The sequence below is a fragment of the Hakea prostrata genome, chromosome 5 (genome assembly GCF_041222555.1).
Source record: "Hakea prostrata isolate BN-2017 chromosome 5, UWA_Hpros_2, whole genome shotgun sequence".
Lineage (NCBI taxonomy): Eukaryota > Viridiplantae > Streptophyta > Magnoliopsida > Proteales > Proteaceae > Hakea > Hakea prostrata.
The window spans coordinates 8,851,155-8,876,030 of NC_142604.1; the positions used below are offsets into that span (position 1 = coordinate 8,851,155).

The window sequence follows — 24,876 nt, forward strand, 5'->3', positions numbered from 1 at the left end:
TCTTTGTGTAACTGAAAAATCACTTGAAACGTCAAGTGATTTCTGGTGGGTGAATTCTGGCAAGGAGAAAGCCGGTAAGTGGGGCGGTGTCGCATGTACAAGATAAATAGAGAACTTCTAAACCCGCCTCTTGCTTAAGGGCTTCCAATATCGTACTGTTACACTTGAACCCGCTTCCAAAAGCAACTTGTCGAACATGATTACCCTTTTAAACCTGTCCTTCGGCCTCCATTCAACTTGTACGTACTATACAGAGGTGGATGATGTATTCCCAAATTGGTGCAGTGTCACCCCTCACACCTTCATGTTACAATTTAACAATTTTCAATGACAAATTAAAATAATATGCCTAACAAATAAGACCTCTCTAAGGCAAAAGTCAAACAAAAATATCTCAATCTCGTACCCTTACAACTGTAAATGAGACACGAATTCATACCGAATGTCCGAATTCTATTCTATACACACGCACACAATATGTATAACAAAAACTCATTTTTGATTATATACAACCGAAAGACCGAATGAATAGGATCTCCCATCCCATCTCTGCTCGAGGATTACTTGGGATGAGAACCCAAAGAACCAAAGTGCAATTATACCATGCAATACATATATAATTAAAAAAATTAATAAACCTTGTATTAAGCGAATCGGGTTTGATGGAAGAACATCCAACAGCTGAACGTTCCATTTCAAAGATACGTCAAACACGACAACAAGAAAGAAAACCCGTTTTGCTTCAAAGTTCAAACAACCGTACCGTTCAATTAATTACGACGCAGTACATATATGCCGTTAGGTGATGGCGAAAACACTACAACAGAACAAAGAACAGATCGAGAATAAAAAGTAAAAGCAAAAGCAAAAGCACAACAACAGCGGAGACGTTCGTCCTCACCAAACCCATCAAATTTCCATATCCTACAATCCCAATTCCCACCACCTTTAATTCATTCCTTGCAAACATACAGACTTGTTAGAGCTGTGTACTATAAACATTTCCAAACTCCTCGACAGCCATAGGATGACTGATAGTAGTCAAGCAACTGGGACCCTCTTTCCATCTTACCAATTTAGCAGATATACACATTGATCAGCCTGCCTCACAGGCCGCCCCCAGCTTCCTCAATCCAACCCCCCCCCCCCCCACATGTTGCTGCTGAAGAATGATGTCGCGAGCAAGCTTCGCACAGAAGTTAGCATGCAAACCATAGATGCATCATAGCTTTGCTGCTCACATTGCATAGATTATCTCCCCACTGCTGTCTACATCAAGATCAGGATCAGTTTCCAGGTCCATGTCATCATCATCATCCATGTCCAGGCCGTCAATTAAATACTGATTGAGGCCATGAGTTCCTGCAGCAGGTATTGTAGCCTCAGCTATGATCTGCATGATATCGTCCACACTCTGCATTGGTTGATCGGGTTCTTCAAATTGGTTGCTCATTTTCTCATCATCCATGAGGTCAGCTGGAAGATTCTTTAAAAACCATTCATGATTTCTTATCTCAGACATGGTTATCCTCTGTTGCATGCAATATTCAGTAAGTGAGATTTCATAATAGCCCAGAAAAGAAGAAAGTAAATTATCATTGTAGCTCTCTTTTCCAGTGGCACTTCAGATTATCATAAACCTCCAATTCCAAAAGGAAATATCTCAAGACAGCAACTATTTCATCATGAGAAGTGATGTAAGAAAGCCGAAAATTTATTATAGTTTGCATGGAGAAGACAATAAAGACAGACAAATTCATCACTAAAGCAATACATGCGGATACAGCAACATCACTAGCAGCAATTTTGCAAAATCAACACGAAATTTAGAATGATACCAACCACCTCAACTCCCTATTTCTGTTTCTTCACCATGTTGGTGAAGAAGTTAGGATCTATGTAAGCAAAAAGGTACCTTTCCTTGAGGTAGGTGTCCAACTATATATATTTAGTCGCTTCAAATAAGAAGGAAGAATCAGAGGGACACCCAGAGGAGTTTCTATTTAACGAGGTTACAAAGATCAAGAGCAATTTTTTTTTAAAGGCTATTACAGGAGTGCATTGTAATTCAACAACCATACTAACCAACAAATACAATTAAAATCACCAAGAGATAATGAAAAGAACTCCTTAGCCTAAGATAAATTGGGCTAGTGCAAGAAGAATACTGATGTTTACCAGGCAATATTAGTCAATAACCTCTCTAAAACACTCTATAAGACTATAACATAGAAACTTGAAGAACGTAAGGTTCATATGAAACATATTTTACTAACCATTCCTGGATTGCCAACAAAAATCCTTGAGATCAGGTGGCAGCACTCAGGAGATATCTGAACAGAATCGGGGATTGAATACTGAACACTCAATATTCGCTGTGTAAGACGAAGCCAACCACCAAGGAGTCAATATTCACAGCACAAGACAATAACCAAAAGAACAAGCTGGCAACAATGCCTGACCAAGTACCTGTATTGTCTTCCGGAAGTTCTTTGGGTCCTCGGGATCCTCAAAAGGGTATGCACCCACAAGCATCACATAAAGGGTTACACCACATGACCACACATCCGCAATCTGGCATGTCAGAAAAGTGGGTTAGTGGCAGAAGGTATGATTTTAAGATATGAACTTTTGTATGTATTCCAAAAGGATCTCTTTGCAAACGAAGAAAATACACCACCCAATTTCATTGAGTGAGGAAAATTTTAACAAATGCAAGGTTATATATTGTAATACCAGTTCTAATAATCCCATCACTGATAAGTGTATTAGAGAAAGAACTCACCTACACGCGTGCATGAAAGAGGTATTAAGCCTATAGTACCCTGTACCCTTACCTGCTTGGCATGGAAGAGATGCTATTGCACACTTGATCATCATCTGGATCATGGATGTTTAGCCATGAATAAATAAAATTTTTGTTAGAAGGTTCCATCACATTTGCATTGGCAGAGCAAATCACCATCATTTTCACTGGTGGCTGTATGTGTGTATGTGGAGGAGGTGGTGAGGCAGTTAAGATTGTCCAATTTGGTTCATGTTGCCTCAAAAGACTTATATTTGATGGTCGGGTTCTATAGGTGTTAGGCTTCTAATTTTGGGCTGATTAATGTAATGACCCTATTTCACAAGGCCATAAAGTATGAATAATGTTATTATTCGGGATGACTAGTTTTTTTTTGACCAAGTTGATGCCAGTCATCATGACTGGAGCCCATAGGCCCTTCGGGGATGGGATTGGGGGGGGAGATGTGGAGGGGACCGAGGATCGAATCACAGACCTCCTAGGACTTTAGGCCTCTAACAAAAGGCTGCCTCCCAATGCGCTAGAAGCGCACCACACAGGATGACTAGTTAAGTGTTTGAACTAGAAATAGATAGATAGTACCTAGAAAAAGGATAGTCAATTAGAGATGATTTGATTAATATGAATACTTTTAAAGAGTTTTGGTGCTGCTGAGCAATGCATAATAGATTGTTATCCTAAACCTGTCTTCTTCTCTCTTCTTCTTCTCATGAAGACCAATCTCATTCCCTTACCCCATCCCCAACCGTTGAACTCCTCCATTAGAAGGGGCAGGGCGAATGGATGCCAGTTTGTAGAACAATAGATGCTCGATCAGCAGTGGACAAGCTAAAATCAAAAGCTTGTTTACATGATTTGGTCAACCAGAAAAGGAAAGCAAAGAGCTTCCCACTCTCTTCACCCCACAACCTCCACCAGAAAAAATAAAAAATCCAATGGATAACAATTCTACAAAAGGAAAGCATAATTAACATAAAAAAAGCCCAAAGGCAAAGTACCAAAAGGAGAAAAATGTATATTGAAGGATAAGATAGAGAACCGCTGGGGAAGCCATGAGTGAACCACCCCCTTCCCCTCCTTCCCTACCTCGACAACCCCTCCCCTCCAGCTGCCCCTCCCTCTTGGTCCTCCCTGTTCCCCCCAACGGCCTCCCATGCAAATGCTGACCTCTCCCTTCATTTCATCCAACTCCTTGCCGATGGTTCCTCCAGGTTTGCTCTTTGTCCCAACTCCTCCCTAGCCCTTGGTATTACAAAATGGAAGGCTAGCCTTGTTGGGAAATTCATCAGCCCCCATCATCCCTTCAAGATTACTCATGCTTTCCTCTCTAAGAAGTGGAAAGCAGAATATTCTCTCCACTGATATTTGCTCTATAATGGTGTCTTTATTTTCCGGTTCTTCATGAAGAAGTCAAATGCTCCGGGCAATTGAAGGTTCCCCTTGGATGGTTGGGAACAAAAGCATTTACCTCACGCAGTGGAGCCACTGAAGCTTAAAAAAATGGACTTGAATGCCATTCCCCTCTAGGTATCCCTCCCAGGCCTTCCTCTGCAATTTTGGACTCAGATAGCCTATCTCATATTGCTTCTCTCATCTGCAAATCCCTTCGCATGGATGCTACCACTTTCAAGCAAGGACGACCATCATTTGCCAGAATATGTGTCGGGGTCTACACTTGCTCCCCACTGCCCACACCAGTCCTGGTTAGAGACGTGGTCAACCTTTGTCAAGTTCTCCATTTGAGAACCTCCCTCCTCTCTACCATCAGTGCAAGGCATTCAGCCATTCTGATTGCCCAAATTCTGGTGACACCTCGAATGCCCCTTCTGCCACCCAGACAACCACTTCCCTAAGACAACCGCTTATGGTGACCTCTCCGAGCTCCCTGACCAAGACTTGTCTCACTCAGTCCCTGTCTCAGATCCCCTCAACAACCCTCAGCCCAGCAACGCTGCCAACTGTGCTTGTCCTCTTCCGGTCGCCAGCAATCTACGATCCCCAGCCTGTGAACTTTTCCATTCTTGGGCTTGTGCCTCACCTGCACCACTGCTCTCTTCCTCATCCCTGGCCTTTTCGCTAAACCTCTCCACCTCTTTCCCTCCTTCGCTTGACTTCTCCACCACAATCGAGGAACCTGCCCCATGCTAGGCCCTCCATTGTGGGGCCCATCAACCAACCTCCCCCAAACTCCCTCTTATTCTTCCCTCCCCCTTGCTGTGGGCTGTTCCATGACTGTGGGCCTCCCCTCCCGTGCTTCCTAAACCGGTCCATCTACCTTTCTTTTTCTAACGGTCACCCCTCTAGTGAACCCGCCTATTCCTTCCTCCCTGAATTGAGGATCTCTCGCTTTCTTAAAAACTTGGTCAGCCTTGTTGTCACTCACTACTCCTCCCTCCCGTCTGTTGTTGAGGACCAAATGTCGATCCCTTCACAATATGTTTCTAACGGGCCCGCTAATTTTGACATCCTCGATGGGATGGACTCTCCTCACATTCTTAGAAGATTCAGCCCTAATTTCTAACGACGACAATCCCAATCGTGTCAATTTTCGAAGAAGCAAACGCTTCACTAAGGGGCACCACAATCTGGATGGATATTTCATAATTGATTTAACATCCCATACGAAATTTTAAAATAAAAATAAAATAAAAAGAATAGGGGCAAAAATTAGTCCCTCGACCTTCTTTTGGTTTTACTGGTTGTTGCTAATTATTATTTTTGTTTAGCTTGTTGCTATGTTGGCTTTCTACGGGCTTTGCGCTTGTGTTTGCTTGCTCCCTTCCCTCTCTTTCCTTTGGTAATGAAATCTTTGTTCATCCAAAAAAAGATAGAGAACTATCCCCCAAAAAGTTATTGTATGCCTTACTACACCATTGCTTGTTAACTATTCAGAAAAATAATAGTAACGGCAAAGGTACAGCATTGTGTGGCCAATTGGTCGTTTCTCAGGGAAATATACCACTTTAGTTTGCTCACTTAACCGGCAAAACTCTGAAATGCATTAATTATATTCATATAAATGCAACTCTAAACATCAGGTATACTAAATAAACTAAGCCAAAGATAAATAGAAAAAGTGAGAAAAACTTTATTGCTAAGAGAAATGTGACCGAGTTAAGAGGACGCGAGGAGGGGTATTCATAGACGGATGGTAGGAAACTTAAATTTGGGAAGAGAATACAGGAAATATTGGAACAACGAAATAAAAAACAAAGGAAAGACACACAAAAAAAAAAAAAAAAAAAAAAAGAAAAGAAGCAATAAGACTTAAGAATGCATGAAAAGGAAAGAGAGGAGATAGAAGAAGTGGAAAAAGAGTAGGAGATGGAAAGGAGAGATAAAATCAAAGTAAAATTAGATAATGTGGTACTTTGTGAGAGAGTAAGTTGTGGAGAAATAATAGAAGGGGAGACAAGAAATGGAAGGAACAGAAAGGGGAAAAGATAATAAAAAATCAACATTAGAAACATTGGAGGACGAAAGAGATTTAGGGTGGAATAAATCTCTAAATTATTTCTCTTCTCTTTCTTTCTTTTTTTCCCCCTTCTATTTCCTATTTTCGTCTCCACTCTATATTGCACAATATTCGTGGTCGGTTCTTTTCTTGCATCCAAATTCAACTGCAAATTACTTCTCCGCCCTTGACCATATTTGATTTCTTAGAAACTATACACTAGGAAAAATTTAATCTAGTCCAAACTTGCATCCAGTCCACTTTCAGCCCATCAACCTTTTTATTAGCTCAAAAAGAATAACCGCCTGTACAAGTGCCAAAATAGATGTATTTTTTTAAGAGATTTTTACATGGCACCACTATTATTGGGATGAAACCGAGAAACTAGTGACCACCCACTATTATGCTATAAATTACATGGCACCCACTATCAAAATTACAAGTTACCCACAGTTAAGATTTTCTATTAAGTGATGGGTAAAATGACCAACATGCCCTTACAACCTTTAACTCATTTAAAATTTGAAATGCAAATGACCCAAATGCCCTCTAGGCATTGAAATTACATTATTGCTCCCAATTTAACTCACTAAATGACCTAAATGCCCTTACCCATTTAACTCATTTTCCTCTCTCTCTCTCTCTCTCTCTCTCTCTCTCTCTCTCTCTCCCCCCCCCCCAACCGCTACTTCTCCCACTGCAACCCTTCTTCTCCGACCACCACCTTAAGCATTCCCAAATTTGGGAAACTCAGTATCAACTTGGTTCCGTGCAATCAAAGCCAATATTGAAAGAAGCCAGAGATTAGGGTAAGTAAAGGATCTTTGGAATAGAGTTTTAAGTGATGAAGAACTTGATCCCAATTTGAATGGTTTCCACCCTCTATTTCATGGCATTTCTCATTTCTCTCTCTCTAATTACCCTAATCGAAAGGAACCCTACGATGCCTATCGTCAGTTAAATGGAACAAACCAGGAATTCATTTCTAGTTTGACATATTACTTACCTTCCAAAAAACACTTTGATGAGCATTACTCCTTTCGAAGGACCTCACTAATTCGTTTTGTTCTATGGATCGGGGGGGGGGAATGAATACTTTGAAACATTAAAAAGTATAACTCAGTCAATTGGGGAATTTTGTCAATAACCTTAGAAAAATGACAACAAAATGTGAAGGTAAAGAGGAAATCAGATTTAAAAATTCATCTGAGAAAAGAGGAAATTATAGGGAAAAATCCTAACAAAACCTCATATTTCATGGATAACACAGAAAGGTAAAATGCATAAGCAAACTCTAACTTGATTTGAGAGAAGAGAGAGAGAGAAAGAGAAGAGATAGAAACCTTGAGTGTCAATGGGATGAAAATCATCTAGCACATGGTCATCCCAAGTTGGAAGAGACTCATACTTTGCATCTGTTCCATCTCTCTAAGACTTTCTTCTCTCTCACTGCGAGAGGGAGAGAGATGGGAGCCGCCTCATTTTCTTTGAAAACTTACGTAATGTTAACACACTCACTTATGCGGTGGTTACCAAAATATATAACCCTATTTTGTAACCACCCTAATAGTGAGTTTCCAATGCCCTTGGACATTTAATTTATTAATTATATTAATAAATTCCAATAGCTCCCACTTGCACAAGGGCAAGTGTTAATCTTTCAATGTGTCCCAGACACACATGTATATCCCAGATATACACATTCAATCTCTCTGCTATGTGTCCCAGACACACATGTATATCCCAGATATACACATTCAATCTCTCTGCTATGTGTCCCAGACACACATGTATATCCCAGATATACATATTCAATCTCTCTATTATGCATCTCAGATACATAGACCTCTTGTGTCCCATACACACGTGTATATCCCAGATATACATATATATATTGATCTCTTCACTATGTATCCCAGATACATAGACCACCTGTGTCCCAGACACTAATATCCACAAGTCATACTGGCAAAATGGGTTGTGCGACCGGTGATATACCTGAAAATGTGAGCCCCAAACTATAAACCTTCCCAAAAGGCCAAAATGGCACATCACTCAAAGAAACATATCAAATAAGCATTAGTATAACACAGTGTCCTAGGTTTATTCAAACTCACTAGACTGAAAGTATCTCGATCCCTTTGAGAGATCACCTTTCCTTAAAATGTTCACTACTGTAACATATACAGTTGGCGCCAGCAAACACTTTTAGGGTGCAGTTGAATTAAACATTTCCTTTCGCCCCAGACCATCACTACACTTAGGATTGACTCCTTTCCCGGTAGTGCCCCTTTAGGTCGAATCTATCATGACCATAGGTAACACCCCAAAGTAGCCACATCAATCCTTCGTTTCATGATGTCGTCGAAAGTCACTAAGAACACTAATGGACCATAAGGTCCAGGACTCGCACAATGAAAGGAGCAGGGATCCATCCTCTCATTTCCAAAGATTGCTAAGCACACATAGTATGATATACGTGCTATGGTGGAGCATTCTATATACAATAGAACGTATGTCCATCTTAACACCATACAGGTCTTAGTCTAGTCGTAACCTCTTGCACCTAACCCGAGTTTCTTTATTGTCGCCACCCTAGCGCCACATAAAATACTCGCACTTGGCTCCTATAGGCAACATGAATAGTGGGAACATTCATGTCGATTCTCTTCACAATAAAGAAATCCATCTTGATTCCAAATCAAGGCGACATCATGATTATGAACTGACCTACACAAAGTCATTTACAATCCATCTCATCTCTGCTCACCTCCAAGGCGCCAGAGGCGAATGCTCGTGTGAGTGAGCCATTCCTACCTATTGACATATCTTGTTTTATGCTAGAAAAACACAATCACATAGAAAGTGAATAAATGAAATGCTGGAATGAACTCATATTACTCATTAATAAGAAAGTCTCAGTACAAAAGTAAGTCACAATCTACACAAGCCCAAGGATTTTTCATGAGAAATAAAAACATCATTGGCTATAGGTTTGGTTAGAGGGTCAGCTACCATCTGACTAGTAGATATGTGCTTAAGTACAACTTTCTTCCTTGATATAATGTCTCTATCAAAGTGATATCTCAACTGTATATATTTGGTCTTCCCATGATACTTGGGGTCCTTGACATAGCTAAGAGTTGTCGTACTATCACAGTAGACAAGGGCAGCCTCTTTGGATGTCATCACAATCCCAGTATGTCGAATGAATCTCCTCAACCAAACAGCCTCTTGAACCACATGAGCATGCCGCATACTCTGCTTCCATGGTCGAGAAGGATATACAAGCCTACTTCTTGCTACACCACGAAATGGCCCCGCCATTCAGCAAGAAAGCATATGCAGAGGTTGATTTGCGCTCATCGATGTCTCCAGCCCAGTCGGCATCACTATAGCCAACTAACCGCAAATCCGATCCTTGGTAACACAGCATGTAGTTACTCATTCCTCTGAGATATCTCAATATCCTCTTGACTGCTTTTCAATGCTATATGCTTGGTTTTGATTGGTATCGACTAACCAAACCCACTGCATAACAAATATCCGGCCTAGTACACATCATAGCGTACATAAGGCTACCTACTGCACTGGAATATGGAACTCTTTCGATCTTGGTTTTCTCCTCTGGAGTCTTAGGACCCATATCAAGGCTTAAATGCAAACCCTTCTCCACTGGAGTATCAATTGGTTTGCGGTTGTGCATATCCGTATCTCGTCAAGACATTGTCAATATAGGTCTCCGAGATAAACCCAGTAATCTCTTTTGCCTATTTCTGACAATCTTGACACCAAGCACATAGCTTGCTTCATCCATGTCCTTCATATCAAATACGGAGGACAACCATTTCTTAACAGTTTCCAATAGCTCCTTGCTATTGCTAGCCATAAGTATGTCATCTACGTACAGTGTCAGAATGACATAATTACCATCAGATCTCTTAGTGTAAACACAGTGGTCTTCCTCAAGCATGGAAAACCCATTTTCCATCATAGCTTGGTGGAAGCGCACATTCCATTGTCTAGATGCTTGCTTTAAGCCATATATGGACTTCTTAAGCTTGCACAATTTGTGCTCAAGTCCATTAGCTTCAAAGCCTTGAGGTTGATCCATATAGATCTCTTCCTCAAGTTCTCCATTGAGAAAAGTAGTTTTTACATCCATCTGATAAAGCTCCAAGTCCAACTGAGCAACAATGGCTAATATGAGGCGGATTGAGGCAAACCTAACCACAGGCAAAAAACTTTCCTCATAATCAACGCCCTCTCGTTGGGTGTAGCCCTTAGCCACTAAACGAGCCTTGAATCTCTCAATAGATCCATCCGCCTTTCTCTTGATTTTGAGAACCCACTTGTTCCCAATTGCCTTTCGGCCCGACGGCAAGTCAACCAAGTCCCAGACATGATTAACTTTCATTGACTCCAACTCTTCCTCTATTCCTTTCAACCATTCCTTTGAGCTTGACCCCGCAAGAGCTTCCTACACGCTCTTCGGTTCATGCTCATCGACTTAAGTCATCTCACAGTCGATCTCTTTAGGAGTTACCATGTAGGCTTCATCCTCTATGTCGAAACGTCGACGAGGAATTTGCCCGCGCCCACTACGGTGCAAGTGCATGTCAGATTGCTCACCCTCTGAGGTAGCTATCACATCTGTACTCCCACTCCCACTAAGATCTTCTGGATGAACCCCAGGTTCATTATCCAGAATCTGAATCCCTGGAGTGACAAGACCACTATCTTGTATTTCAAAGAATTCCGATGATTCTTTGTTAACTCCTGAAAGAGATGGAAAATCGTTCTCCAAGAATGTTGCATCCCTAGACTCAAGTTCCGTTCTCCTCTCACTCTCATCTAGTCCAATGAAGACATGGCCCTTTGAGGGTTTAGAGTATCTCACAAAGATACACTTTCTTCCTCTGGGTCCAAGCTCTCCATATTGGTGAGAAGTAGAGTGAACATATGCTGCACATCCCCATGCGCACAAGTAACTCAAATATGGCTTCCTTCTGGTCCACAACTCATATGGTGTGGAAGGAACCGATTTGGTTGGAACTCTATTAAGGATATAGGCCACAGTCAGCAAAGCATCTCCCCAATAAGAGATGGGTAGATTTGCATGTGCCATCATGGATCTCACCATGTCTAACAAGGTTCTATTCCTCCTCTCAGCAACCCCATTTTACTATGGAGTCCCTGGAATAATAAGTTGTCTAGATATCCTCTTTTCATCATACAACCCTTTGAACATATCGGAGAGATACTCCCTACCTCTATCCGTTCTAAGAGTTTTAATCCTTTTATCTAACTGATTCTCAACTAAGCTCATGAATTTCTTAAAACATTCTAAAGCTTCTGACTTATAAGAAATTAGATAAATGTGACCATACCGTGCATAGTCATCTATGAATGTGATGAAATAAGCCTGTTCTTTTCTAGTATGCACATTCATGGGTCCATATACATCTGAATGTATAAGTTCTAAAGGAAGAGAGGCTCTTAAAGCCTTTTTAAATGGTTTTCTAGTTGCTTTTCCTGCTAGACATGACTCAGAAAGTTGGCAAATCAGATAGTGAACTTTGGCCTAAGAGACCTTCTCTTGCCAACCTGTCCATCCTATCTAAGCCAATATGTCCTAGTCTAGCATGCCACAAATTAGAATCAATACACACAATATTTTGGCAAACAAAAGCATTACTAGGATTAGATAAATTATCAATTGTATCCAATACAATAAAACCATTATTAAGAAAACCATAACCATAAACTGTATCACCTAGATACAAAACCAAAGAATTGTTTTCAAATACAACTCTAAAACCATGTCTCATAAACCACTCTTGTTTCTGTTCCCACCTTTGTTACTTTGCCTAGACCACTGAGGTTGAGCTCTCTCCTTCTTGTGCTTGAAGCCTGCACCCTTACTAGTGCTTGCTTCAGCAGGAACTACTTCAGTGTGAGGGACATCGGCCAACATCCAATCCTCCTCTAGCTCAAGGTTCTTGGCAGCTTGATCAAATGTCTTGACCTCATCAACATGAGTCAAGAAGATCTTCATATGCTCCCAAAACTTAGGCAATGACCTGATGACTGCAGAGACTTGCTCCTCATCAGTCTTTTGGCGCCCACATGCGCTCAACTCACTAATCATGTTGGACATGATGGTTATATGCTGCCTCATGGTGTGACCCTGGCGCATCTTATAACCATCAAATGTGAGTCTGAGCTGGCGGCCTCTTGTGGTGGAAGTCCCTCCATACTGGAACTTCACAGCCTCCCACAAAGACTTTGCAGTCCTATGCTTCTTTAACCGAAGCATCAGGTCATCCCTCATGGAGCTTAGGATACTAATCCTAGCTACCCAGTCTTTCCTCTTCCAGGCATTGTAAAACTCAAGGTTCCAACTATACTGTGCAGTGGTACCTTCCTCAGGTGGGGACATGATCTAGTTTACGGTTTCCAGCATGTTCTATTCTTCTGGAGATACTGCACCTTTTGGTGCCAAAGGTCATAATACCTCTCATTCAGTTTATCTCCTTTTGTGAAGTTAGCAACAATGCTCTTGGTAGCAGCCATTTATTATAGAGATATTACATACATGAATGAGTTCAATTAATCTAGCATAAAACACAACTCATGCAACAACAAATCATACTAGCATAGTCAACCTATGGGATAAGCATTTAAACCAAAAGGGATGCTAACAAACATTCGATCAAATTCTCATGCAAACCCACATAGACTTATACACTAGTTTCATTATGTGCAAGAAACATGATTGATAAACCCATAAATAAAAAACAGTTTTATTAAAATAAAACATGCAATCATGTTAATGCTATGAGGTGGTTCACACAGAACACTTCTACCTCATTAGCTCCCACTAGGCCCCATTAGGCCCTCAATGCTCAAACATCACATAGATTGTGAGCCATTGATGTCCAGTAAATAGAAACACATTCAAAACTGGACAAATTCTCAGACGGATTCTGAGACAGCTCTCCGTCTGGGAATCCGTCTGGCTTTCTACAACCAGACGGATGACCGTCTCCTAGACGGAAAATCCATCTGGGTCAATGTGTTATGTCAGACGAATAGACGGACAACCATCTGGTCCACAGTGACCAAAAAACAGCGTTTTTCGGATTTTTTCATGAAATAAAAATTTTTTTCAAAAAACGGTAAAACACATTTTTTCACCCAAAAAATCATCCAAAAACACATGAAAAAAATTCAGCAATAAATATTAAAATATATATATATATATATATATATATATATTTTTATCATGGATTATCAATTCATGCAAAAAATCCTAAGGGAAATTTACAAGGATCCTCCCATTCGGATCCAAACCCAAAACATAAGGGTTTCCAAAAACCCTATCAATTCTCCCATGGGTTTCGTATTAAACCCTGGATTCTCCAAAACATAAGGGTTTCCAAAAACCCTTGATCCTCCCATTGGATCCATACAATGAAATTAAACAATGGGGAGGAACAAAGAACCGTGGGAACCAATGGCTCTGATGCCAATGTTGGTAATACTCCAATTAGTTCAATTCAATTAATTGAAAGGGAAAGATTCCTTACCTGGATTCACTTTCCCTTTTATGAAGTATTCGCAGCGGAAGTAAATCTGGATCCACGTTCTCGTTCCACCACCAAATCTCTACCGGGATGATTCCACAATCACAAGGAAATGGAAGTATTTCCACAACCCAAATGCCGTGTGGAAAGAAGATGGAAGAATGATCTAAGGCAAAGGAAAGAAACCTCCACTAGGTTTCCCTTCCTACGTTTCTTGGAGAGAGGGAGAGAGATGGGAGCCACCTCATTTTCTTTGAAAACTTACGTAATGTTAACACACTCACTTATGCAATGGTTACCAAAATATATAACCCTATTTTGTAACCACCCTAATAGTGAGTTTCCAAATTTGCCCTTGGGCATTTAATTTATTAATTATATTAATAAATTCCAACATATTCTTTAGACCTAGGAAAAAGTACAGCTGAACAAAATCCTAACCTTGCGTGTCAGCAATTTTCCAACCCAAAGCCTTTTTATCTGATTAGTTACATGTCACAGAAGTATGGGACTCAATGGCAAAAAAGACATCCTTTCTACATTGGATTTGCATGCATACAGCATCGGAGATATAGGTAAGAGTGAAACATGATAAATTTGATGATAGGGAAATGTGGTGGATAGAATCCCAATTCTACGAGGATAAGGTATCCCAATCATGATAGAGATCTTTAACAAGAATCCTAGCTCAAGCAGGACTCTGTAAATATAAGTAGATTTTCAATCGACTAATGAATTGGTTTTTGGTTTACATTTTGTTAGATTTTTTAGTTTTTTTTTTTTTATTTGTGTTTTTTTCAGAATTAACTTTTTGAGCAAAAGAAGGAAAGCACGAGTCAAAGCACCAAATCTTATAGAAATTCTCCATGTGGATGGATTAATATCCTACAAGGAAAGTGGATTGAGGAGATTATTTTGCTTCTAGGAAAGTTAAGTGATTTGGAGGATCTAAATGAGGACTAAATAGGAAATAAAGGTGGTGATGAGAGAGAGAAGGAAGTCAAGAGAAAGAAAGAAAAAAAATCGTTGGCCTTTGGGAAAGGTGTCGTCAGTTTTTTTTGGAGAACTAGTTTCGGAAGACAGAAAGGAGAAGAAAAGAAGACTTTGGAGCTTTTGGAATAAGTTTTTTTCCTCTTTCTTTTCTCTCAATGTTTTATACTTCTTGTGATATCTTTAATTTTTAGAATGAACTAATTTTATTTCTCTAGGGATCAGATGTAGCCTAAGTTTGAATTTATGCTCTTTAATTCATCAATATAATACTGAATATCGTTTCCATTGATTGAGTATTTACTTATGTTTTTAATGCTTTTGATTAATTGGCCACTAATCAACTGATTCGTTAATCATAATAAACTGATAGGGGATTTATGTGTTTAGTTCGTGGAGTAAATGCCATGAATTACATGTAGGGTAGAAATATACTTATATGATTTGTGTAGTTGCTACATGGGAATCCATAGAGCTTTAATGATCTCTTAGTTGTTTTAATTCACATAGAGATATAGTGGATTAGCAATTGAGAGAATTTCTATTAGTACTCGAGAGAGCGTAGTAAATAGGGAAGGGAATCTGGACTATCAATCAGGAAAAAAAATATTTCAGATTATAAAGATGGATCAAAGGGTGGGAAGGATTAGTTATGGTGAAATCTGACCCCTAAGCTTTTAGCTATTAACAAATCTCAACTAAAGTTTTAATTTGCAATTTGGTTTAGGATAACTCTCTTTATTATTTGTTTGAATCAAATTTATATAATTAGTTTGGTACTTACTCCATAGTCCTCGAGGGAACAATCATTCTTTCATCATTATATTACTTGTTACAGTAGCGTACACTTGCGTTGTTATTTTTCACAACAAAATACAAATACTTCTCACTCAAGAATTGTTAATCCGAAACCTAGAGTCTCTCACATTACAATTTTATCTGAGGTCCGAAGCTGATTTACGCCTTCTTCCTCCTTGGGAGGCAAAAAGGTTTGGTGCATTTCTTAGAAGCCAACACTCGAATCACATGAAGGACAAGTTGAGATAAGAGCCAGAAAGAAGGTGGTATTGATCAAAATAGGGAAGGAATCCGAGCTCAAATAAATCACTTTCAGAGGAAGAGATCAAAGAAACCAGGGGAGGACAGAACAGGAGATTAAGACAATGGAGACAGGAGTGATGATAGAACAAAGGATAAAGAGGATGATGAAAACGTCAACTCCCAACGTTCACCTTTTCTTTGTCTGCTTTGTGTATGTTTGACTGGCCTTAGATCTTATAGCATTATGGAGACAGGTATCATCTAACAAGCTGACAGGAAAAGACTACATCAATGAATTGCCCACAGAAATTTATTTAAAAAAAAGAAGGGACTCATATATTACAGGGTAGAGGCACTAGTCCAGCAGCATGAAGGTTTGAATTTTTGAAGCAAAATCCACTACATCAATTCCATTTCTTTAATAGTTTCACATAGCTAAGCATAAAACCTCATGCCCTTCATAACCCAGTTCAGTCAATAGACTGCAAACTAATTTTCTTTTTTTCTTTGGTTGTGACTTTGCAAGGCTACAAAACACTCACATAGCCATTTTTCCATGTATCCTCTACATCTAAGAGATTAGTGTTTTCAATGCTGTCGCATCTTACGCCAAAACATTTGACACTGCATGCTTCCTGCAATCGAGGAATAGAAGAGAAAAAATTCTGTGGTGTTCCAAAACCCATTACTTCTCAATCTCTTCTGCATCTTGAAAAGAAGAATCCTTTCAGAGCTTGTTCAATCACGGCTGTGATCATAAGGATGAGATTAAGAAGATCCTTCTGATATCCATTCCTTGATATTTCCGATCATATAAACCCCATTCCTCTATCACCAGTTCAGAACCAAACTAGTCCTGTCATCCCCATCAGTTTATCTTCAATAAAGCCTACTTTACCCAAGTTCAGTTCAATTGAAATCTACTTTCCAAATACAGAAACTCCATTTCCCTATTATATTTGTCTTCCCATCTGATAACAACAATGTCAAGGTCTGATCTGAGGGCATATGAAGATGATGAGTGAGGAGGGTATGTCTTCAACCACTTCTTTAAGGTATGTCTTCACCCACTACTTGAAAGTTGAAACTCATACCAGAGGAAGAATAACAGAAAGAAGGAAAGGAAAAAAAAGGGGGGGGGGTAAATTTGTCATTTTAAATGAAAATGAAAGAGTTCAGGTCCAGGGTAAAATATCTTTCTAATTTTTGTTAGCTTATGATAGACTCTCTGCATTAATACTTGATTTTAATGAAGGATAAAATGGACTTTGTGCACTAACACCTAACAGCCATTTAACACCATTTGAAGTGAGGGGGAGCAAATAGTAATCTTGGTAAATGCAAGGTTCAACCAATAATTTCGCTATAGTCCAGGAGGCAACAGTACTTTTTCCCCCATTACTTAATATACATGCATAATCTCAATGTAGTGTCCTACTAAGTGGGAAAAGAAAAGAGGGGGGCCACTTACAAAAAGTGAATTAAAGAACTTGCTGACACACTACTGAACGGCAATCATTTTATAGTCCCAACTATTAGTTTTCTAATTCCTCTAGGAAAATGCAACAAGAAATGGCAATACCCACAGGAAAACTAATACAAGGCTAATTTCTAAACTTCAGCTCAACCCAGTGTAATAAATCATTGGTGAAACAATTAAAAAGAATATAGCAGCATATAAAAAACTATATCCTTTGCATGCGGAAAAAGATATGCTATGTTAGAAAATTTCAAATATTTCATGTGACATGCGTAAATGATTTTTACCTTGCCATCGTACTCTTTCTTCAGTAAAACTTCTGGAGCAATGTATGCAGGGGTTCCAACAGTTGACTTTGGTTGTGAATGAAGTACTGATGACTGAGAAAGAAGCCACAGATAGAAAAGTACAGAAATCAGATACTCCATGACCAGAGCAACCCAAATTATGATGAAAAAGAAATTGGTCATAACAAGAATAGAGACACTTTAACAGTTTGAAATCTCAGTCTTAAACTCCAATATTCAATATGATCTGGCATTGCAAGAATAAGTTAAGAAGGAAGTACCTTAGAATACCCAAAATCACATATCTTTAAACGAGGGGCAGGACTTCCATCCAGCAGTGTGTTTTCTAGCTTCAAGTCTCGATGGCATACTTGCTTCATGAAGACAACAAGGAGTCAGACAAATCCCTCATTCACATCCTAATAATAAACAAGAAATAAAACCCAAACAGAGAGCCTTGTTGAACTACCATTGAATGGCAATAGCTGACTCCTGATATAAGTTGCTGAAAGAAGAAGCGAGCCTGCAGCCAAAAATGGAATGGACCAACGTTAAGTACTCAGAAGGAACCAGACTACAGAAGCAAACAAGAAGGATTGAATTTAAGAACCTCATCCTCCTTGAACCGGCCTGCATAGCATATGCGCTCAAATAGCTCACCACCAGATGCATATTCCATCACAATAGCCAGATGTGTGGGCGTTAATATGACCTAGAGTAGGATGGTAAGAGAAACTTTAAGACATCAATCTTTTCTGAACAAACAGCAATGAAGAGATTGAAACAGTACTGACCTCTCTGAACCTAACAATATTGGGGTGCCTCAGTGATCTGTGATTAATTATTTCCCTTTGCACATTTTCATCAATCTGCACAAATAATAGCAGAATCAGAATGAACTCCATATTTCATAGACTATAACTGTCTGTTATTCCAATCCTTTTTGAGTGCTAACATAAGATAAGTCTGAAATATGCCACCAAGATACTTCAATAGAATCACTAGTTTCCTATGCACACAGTCTTTAATTTTCCAGATATTTCATCTTGTTGCCTTAAGTAATGTAGTACTGCTTTATCAAGACAAGTTCTGGTGGAAATGATTTGGGAGACAATGACTTTTGTCCCAAGAGAGCATACCCATGTTCTACTTATAATAAGAAGAGAGAAGGAAAAAAATTAGAAGGATATCCAAAATATCCCGTCAACCACACATTACAACACTCCCCCTCAAGTTAGTGCCAAGATGTCAGACATGCCCAACTTGCTAAAAATGTAATGCAAAACCTTACTACTAAGACCTTTAGTGAAAACATCAGCTAACTGTTCACCAGACTGGACAAACAGAATATGAGAAACTCATTGGTCAATTTTCTATTTGATAAAACGACAGTAGCTCCACATGCTTTGTCCAGTCATTTTAAACTAGATTAGGGGCAATGCTAATGGCAGGGTTGCCATCATAGTACAACATCATGTCGGAATTGAGGTAATAGCATGGTCCTGCAGAAGGCCTTTAGCCACAACAAGTCACAAATGCCATACACCATACCACAAAACTACGCTTTGGCCACTTGAATGGGCAAGTGGCAACCACATCTTGTTTCTTACTACATCAGGTACCAAGATTTTGTCCAAAAAAAAATGAACAATAGGCAGATGTGGACCTACACACATGAGCATGGGGAGAAAGAAGTATCCCTTCCTTGGCACCAACTTCAGATACCTTAGAATATGATGCACAAAATCGAGGTGAGTGTGGCACAGGTCAAGCAGACCAAACTTAAAGCACAAGCGATCTCTGGTTAAATATGAGAAAGATATATCAATCTTCAAGTGGACGCTAATTACCCCCTTTCCCCAGTGGCTCCTCATCTTTGCCCTTCAAACAGCATTAGCTTCAAGAGGAGTGTCAATAGAACAACAGCCAAGCATCCATCATCCATGTCTATGGAAAGCCTAAGCTATACTTCCTTTTAGAAAGGAAGAGTCCCTTAGAAGAATGAACATCTTCAATCCCAATTCAGTGTCACAACTGAAATAAGTCTTTGATCTCAAAGTTTTGTCCCAAAAAGGATACAACTATGCTATTTTCGACTATAAGAATGATACTGTGATCGCTATATTTGCTCGATAAACAGGGTGTGATCAGCATTACTTTGAGTATATAAAGCCTTGACAAAAGCCTTATGAAAACACCCAAACTAAGCTCTCTGGGATTGGCTCTCTGGGATTGATTCAGAAAGGCAGATATGAGTTCACATACATCCGCATGAGTTTCCCTGCTTGTGAATCCTTAGGGAACATCCATATGTACCTCCTTGTTTCAAGTCCACCATAGAGGGAAAGTAACAGTGCCAAAGGCAAGACCCAGCCAATTAAGGCCAGAAGCACATCGCCAACAGAAGGTACAAGACGACAGTATTTCTTACATCAAGTTGTAGCAGTACCCAACCCAAGTTAACAACACCACAATAGGATAACACAAACAGTAGTCAGTTTTGGATCAAGCACAAAGGTATCTTGGAAGTTAATTCGATCTTTTCCAGTCAGCCACTTTGCAGCCAGTTGGTTTATACCTATTCATTGCCATTTATTCTTTGTTTACTGTATACAACCATTCGCAGTCTACATGCCTTTTCCTAGAAGGGGAAGAAAAAGACCCCAAGTATCATTCTTTCTAGAGCTCTAACCTCCTCTATCATAGGCTCCTTCCATCTTGAATCTACCATTTTATCCAACCAAGTCTAGGGAAGAGAAATAGAAGACAAGGAACATACAACATGAGAGATTGGATGGTGAGTACAACTCTGCTTCCCTTTACAAGCAGTAATAGCTAAATTCAAAGGATCAATGTTACCAGAGTTGGATCAGGCAATAGGAAACCTTCAACTAAGGGAAGCAATTAGTTGGGTTGAGCTGTGATAATATCTGCAGGATTTTTGCAAGGCTGAATATGAGTGTACACCTACACTGGTTTATCAATATTCAGTTGGTCCCCCTGCACAGAAGAATGTACATAGAGCTCAGGAAAAGGCAATATGGGCTGCCAAGAGGGACAACTAATGATACATTGTCACTAAAGAATTCCCTAAAGATATGTTGAGGGTGAATAATGTAGTAGACTCATGAAACACGACATCCATAGCGAAGAACATAAGACAAGAAGGTGGATGGTAGCACTTATAGCCTTCTATATAACAGAATAGCCAGTCAAAATCATTAAGGGAAACAGTAAATGAGGACTGAAGTAGAAGAATATCAAAAGGAGATCGAGAACCCAACATGCAAGAAGGCATGTGATTGATGAGGCAAGTGGAAGTAAAACTAGCTTCACTTTAATCGTATTTTGGAAATGCATTTCAAACATGAGAGCACATGGAACCCTAAAAGGTTGCCCTTTTTCTGGTCTATGACAGCATTTCGTGCTAGAGGATCCACACAATTCATTTGATGAATAACACCTGCAATAGCAAGAAAGGGCTGGGGAAAAAATATCTCAAAATATTTCCAACCATTATCACTTTGAAGAACCTCACAAAGTAGCACCAAATTGAGTTCCAATCATGCTATAGAGAAGTTTAAAACAACTGAACTAGTCAAATTTGTGATGCATTCTTTAAACTCAAGTAGTGCAAGAATGACAATCAACATCACAAACCAATGATAACCAAAAATAAAGGCACATGACAAAGACCCCAAATATTTAAATAGATTAAAGCAAAAGGTTCAGTACTCATATTCTTTAAAAGAGAGAAGCAACACAAGTTTGTCCGGCAAAGACACAACCATCGCAAGGAAGTCATCAGGATCACTACTATGAGGGCTGTAACTCATTCCTTCATTAGGTATAGACACAATGCTACTTCAGTCGGACATAATTACTACTCAAAAGAAAACCCAATTGCTCATTAAAACATAGCAAGGGTGAAAATCTGGCAAAAGCAAAAAAGCATCACCAGACTCAAAGGAGCATCAGCAAAAACAACACTGCTGAAAAAGAATGCTGCTTTAAGTCATCTGCAACAGATAAGATATGGAAAAGGGAGACCATCAATGGGAAAACAAAAACCACAAAGAGTTGCTCATGTCGAAAACACTCAAAAGGGAAAAGTATAAAACTGGGAAAGGAAAGGGGACTATGGTGATGCTTGGATAATATAGCGTTTATGGTGGTGTTACAGAAGAGAAGTCGCAGAAGAAAGAGGAAACAGAAGTCTTAGGATCCGCTGGTGTCGTAGGTAGGAGAAATGCGAGAAGAAGAGATGTTATGTGCTGTGGACAGAAAAGAAGAAAGGATGGTGGTGTTGGTGTTGAAGCATGCCACACTACTGTTTTGCTTCGCAATGACCCCTAGGTACTAGAGCAGTGATCCCAAGATTGATTTCCCACTCAGACACTGCGATAGAAATGACTTTGGGAGTAATGACTTGTGTCCCACAAAAGCACAGTAATGTTCAACTAATAATAAAAGGAGCAAATATAAAGATACCCTCCGAACAATCACATAATTATAAGGATGCCCAAATCGAAGCCCTTGTTTTTTGATGATAAAAAACATACAAGAAGATGAAGGTCCATAGGATTACCAACATGTGAGCAATGTAGAAGACCATTACAAACCCCAAGGCACAAGTGAACTACCATGCATCAAAAAAGAACTAGTCGATCAAATGCAAGCCATTTCATGAGCAATGAGCACAGTGATATTCATGCTTGATGAACAAAATTAGGAAAGGTCATCATCCCAAATCCATCAATGGTTGAAGACTTTAAGACTTGGAAGCATCATGAAGAAGTCAAACTCCATCAGACTCTGGATCTTCTCTTTAATCCTGCGTATCTCTTTCTCCACGTCTAAAAAACTTACTTTAAAGTTACCTAAGCCTCAACCGAAACCAAGAATCCAAGTGATACAAAAATCCAATATCTTTATTGCTAAGATTTAACTAGAGATATGTTCTTACTTTGGTCCCTGTGTGTAAGGTATGCCCTACATAGGTAGAATCACTAAGGTGATTGGAGAAGCTTAATAGTAAGCCATTTGGAAAGCTACTTGTAAAGTCTGAATGCCACTAATCAATCCATTTGGATAACTACTTCTGTTTTGATTGCCACTGCATAGAACAATTGCGGCAGTAGAATGTATCTCATTGTGAATGGATTATGGATGCAGGCCAAGTTGCCAAACCACCATAAATCCTTGTAGCTCATTACCTATTTTCTCCCTCCTTTAATTATGCTTCAGTTTAGTCACCCCACCTATAGAGTTGGCTTCTGCATTTGCAAATCCTCTATAAAAAGATTGTCACTCAACTTAAGAGTTTTACATTTTCCACTTCGCACCCTTGGATTGCCAACCATCCACTCCACTCAATATTAAAGGTAGCGCAGAAAACTTTTTTAAGTTCTTCCCAACCTTAGTACTTATTCACCATAAGTCAGGAACAGCCACTAAAATCCATCTACAGGCACAGAAGTTTCCATCTGATAAGGTACCATGTTACCAGACTTTTCAGCATCTCAGATCCTTGCAATTAAAGGAAAGCCCGCTTGATGAGTTGATCAAAACACATAAAACCACGATGACAACAATACCAAATTAGACACTTCTGTACTCGACCATAAAGGCAAGGCAAGGAATTTTATAAAATAAAACCAAACAACTTCAGGAATCAATATCCCCAAGAACCCAGGGCACTAAAGGAAATTATTCCCGCCAAAAGCAAACCATAGAAATTCAACAAAATGGAAATAAATGAACCAAACTAACAAACTCTTAAAAAATTCAGAACAAACAGAAGCAGCGGTTTCCATTAATGAGGATTTTAAAATTAGGAGAAGTAGTAGAAGACTGGGAGAGAACAATCAAAATCTCAACTTACTCCTTCATTTTCACTCCCATTAATGAACTCCTCAATAACACCGGCGCTCCCAAACTCCGGGGAGGGAAAACACTAATCTCAGTAAAGATAAACCAAAAAGCCACTCGATAGAACTAAAGGTCACCCTTTTCTCATCCATTTCTAGACAGAGGTCACAGCCATCTAAAATTCACTTTGCTGCTTCGCTTTCTCCACCAATAATAGAAATGGTAATCAACCAATAACCACGACACTAACATAACACAAAAATCAAGAACTCAACAGAAAACACAAAATAATTTAGCCGCACTAACCTTCTCGCCCCGTTCGATGTACTTAACAGCCACAAGCTCCTTAGTCTGCTTATCCCTCATCAATCTTGCAACGCCAAAATTCCCCGAACCGATATCTTTTACAAGCTCGTACCGATCGCTGTCGTGCATTATCGGCAAATCCATCCCAGGACCAACAGTGACTTGAGATCGATCCATCGACACAATATGTTACCTTATTCTCCCACCAAGCTTAGCTCACATTATCAGACTAAAGACACCGGTAAACAAACCCTAATCACGATCGAGCCAGCGCAACAAAACGTGGCGCGGGATCGATCATCCGTTGCAAATCGAGCGATCAAGATTCAAAAATCAGTTGGTTGAAGAAAGAGACAGATGAAGAGCTGAATCCGTGAAGCTTGCTTACCTCCTACAAATTCTTTTCTTCTTCCTTTCTTTACTTTCTTTCCAGTCTAATCTAACTAGAAGAACAAAGATAAGTTGCAGAACCGGTGAGAGCTCGTGAACTGCTTTACTTCTGCTTCTTCTTCTATGGGAAAACCTTCAACACGCAGTAGTAGATATTTCTGATCAGATCGACGATGGATTAGGCAATACATTTAAGGTAAAACATTAATAAATGAACCAAAAAGGGCATTAAATTACAAAAATGTCTCCAGTTTCTTCTTCGTACGACCAAAAGCTCCCTCATTTTTTCACTAATTGACCATTCACTCCCTTGACTCTATTATTAATGACACTTCCCTCGTGCCCCTTACTTCGGATAAGGGTCACAAGACTCACAACTCACGAGGGATGGCCCTTTTTTTGGTCGTCGTGTAAAGGATCGGAATTTAATGTAAGAACCTTTTCGACCAATCGATCCATGCCGCCAAAAATGGACGGTCAGATTCTCGCCTCTCTCTGCAACTTCTGCAGTAGTAAACAAAACATAAAATGACAACGAATGGGCAAGATGGTAAATTTACCTGTGGGGACATAGTGAGGTTAATGCCTAATAATGGTTTATTCTCCTTAGCTAGCGGTGGAATTATCTTTTTAACTCTAGTTTCAGCAATTTGCTCGCCGAA

The 24,876-nt window shown here is 39.6% G+C and overlaps 1 protein-coding gene across 1 annotated transcript; it reads right to left on the reverse strand.

Annotated features, from left to right (window-relative positions):
• Positions 1 to 1,148: 1,148 nt before the first annotated feature.
• SNRK2.3 (sucrose nonfermenting 1(SNF1)-related protein kinase 2.3) lies at positions 1,149 to 24,442 on the reverse strand. Its single transcript, XM_089156883.1, has 9 exons — positions 23,825 to 24,442; positions 18,442 to 18,516; positions 18,258 to 18,359; positions 18,117 to 18,170; positions 17,929 to 18,021; positions 17,648 to 17,740; positions 2,470 to 2,574; positions 2,277 to 2,375; positions 1,149 to 1,531 (listed from the first exon to the last, which is right to left on the reverse strand). Exons 1-9 carry the CDS (start codon positions 23,999 to 24,001, stop codon positions 1,238 to 1,240), a joined length of 1,092 nt encoding a protein of 363 aa, XP_089013009.1. The 5' UTR covers positions 24,002 to 24,442; the 3' UTR covers positions 1,149 to 1,237.
• Between the last annotated feature and the right edge of the window lie 434 nt (positions 24,443 to 24,876).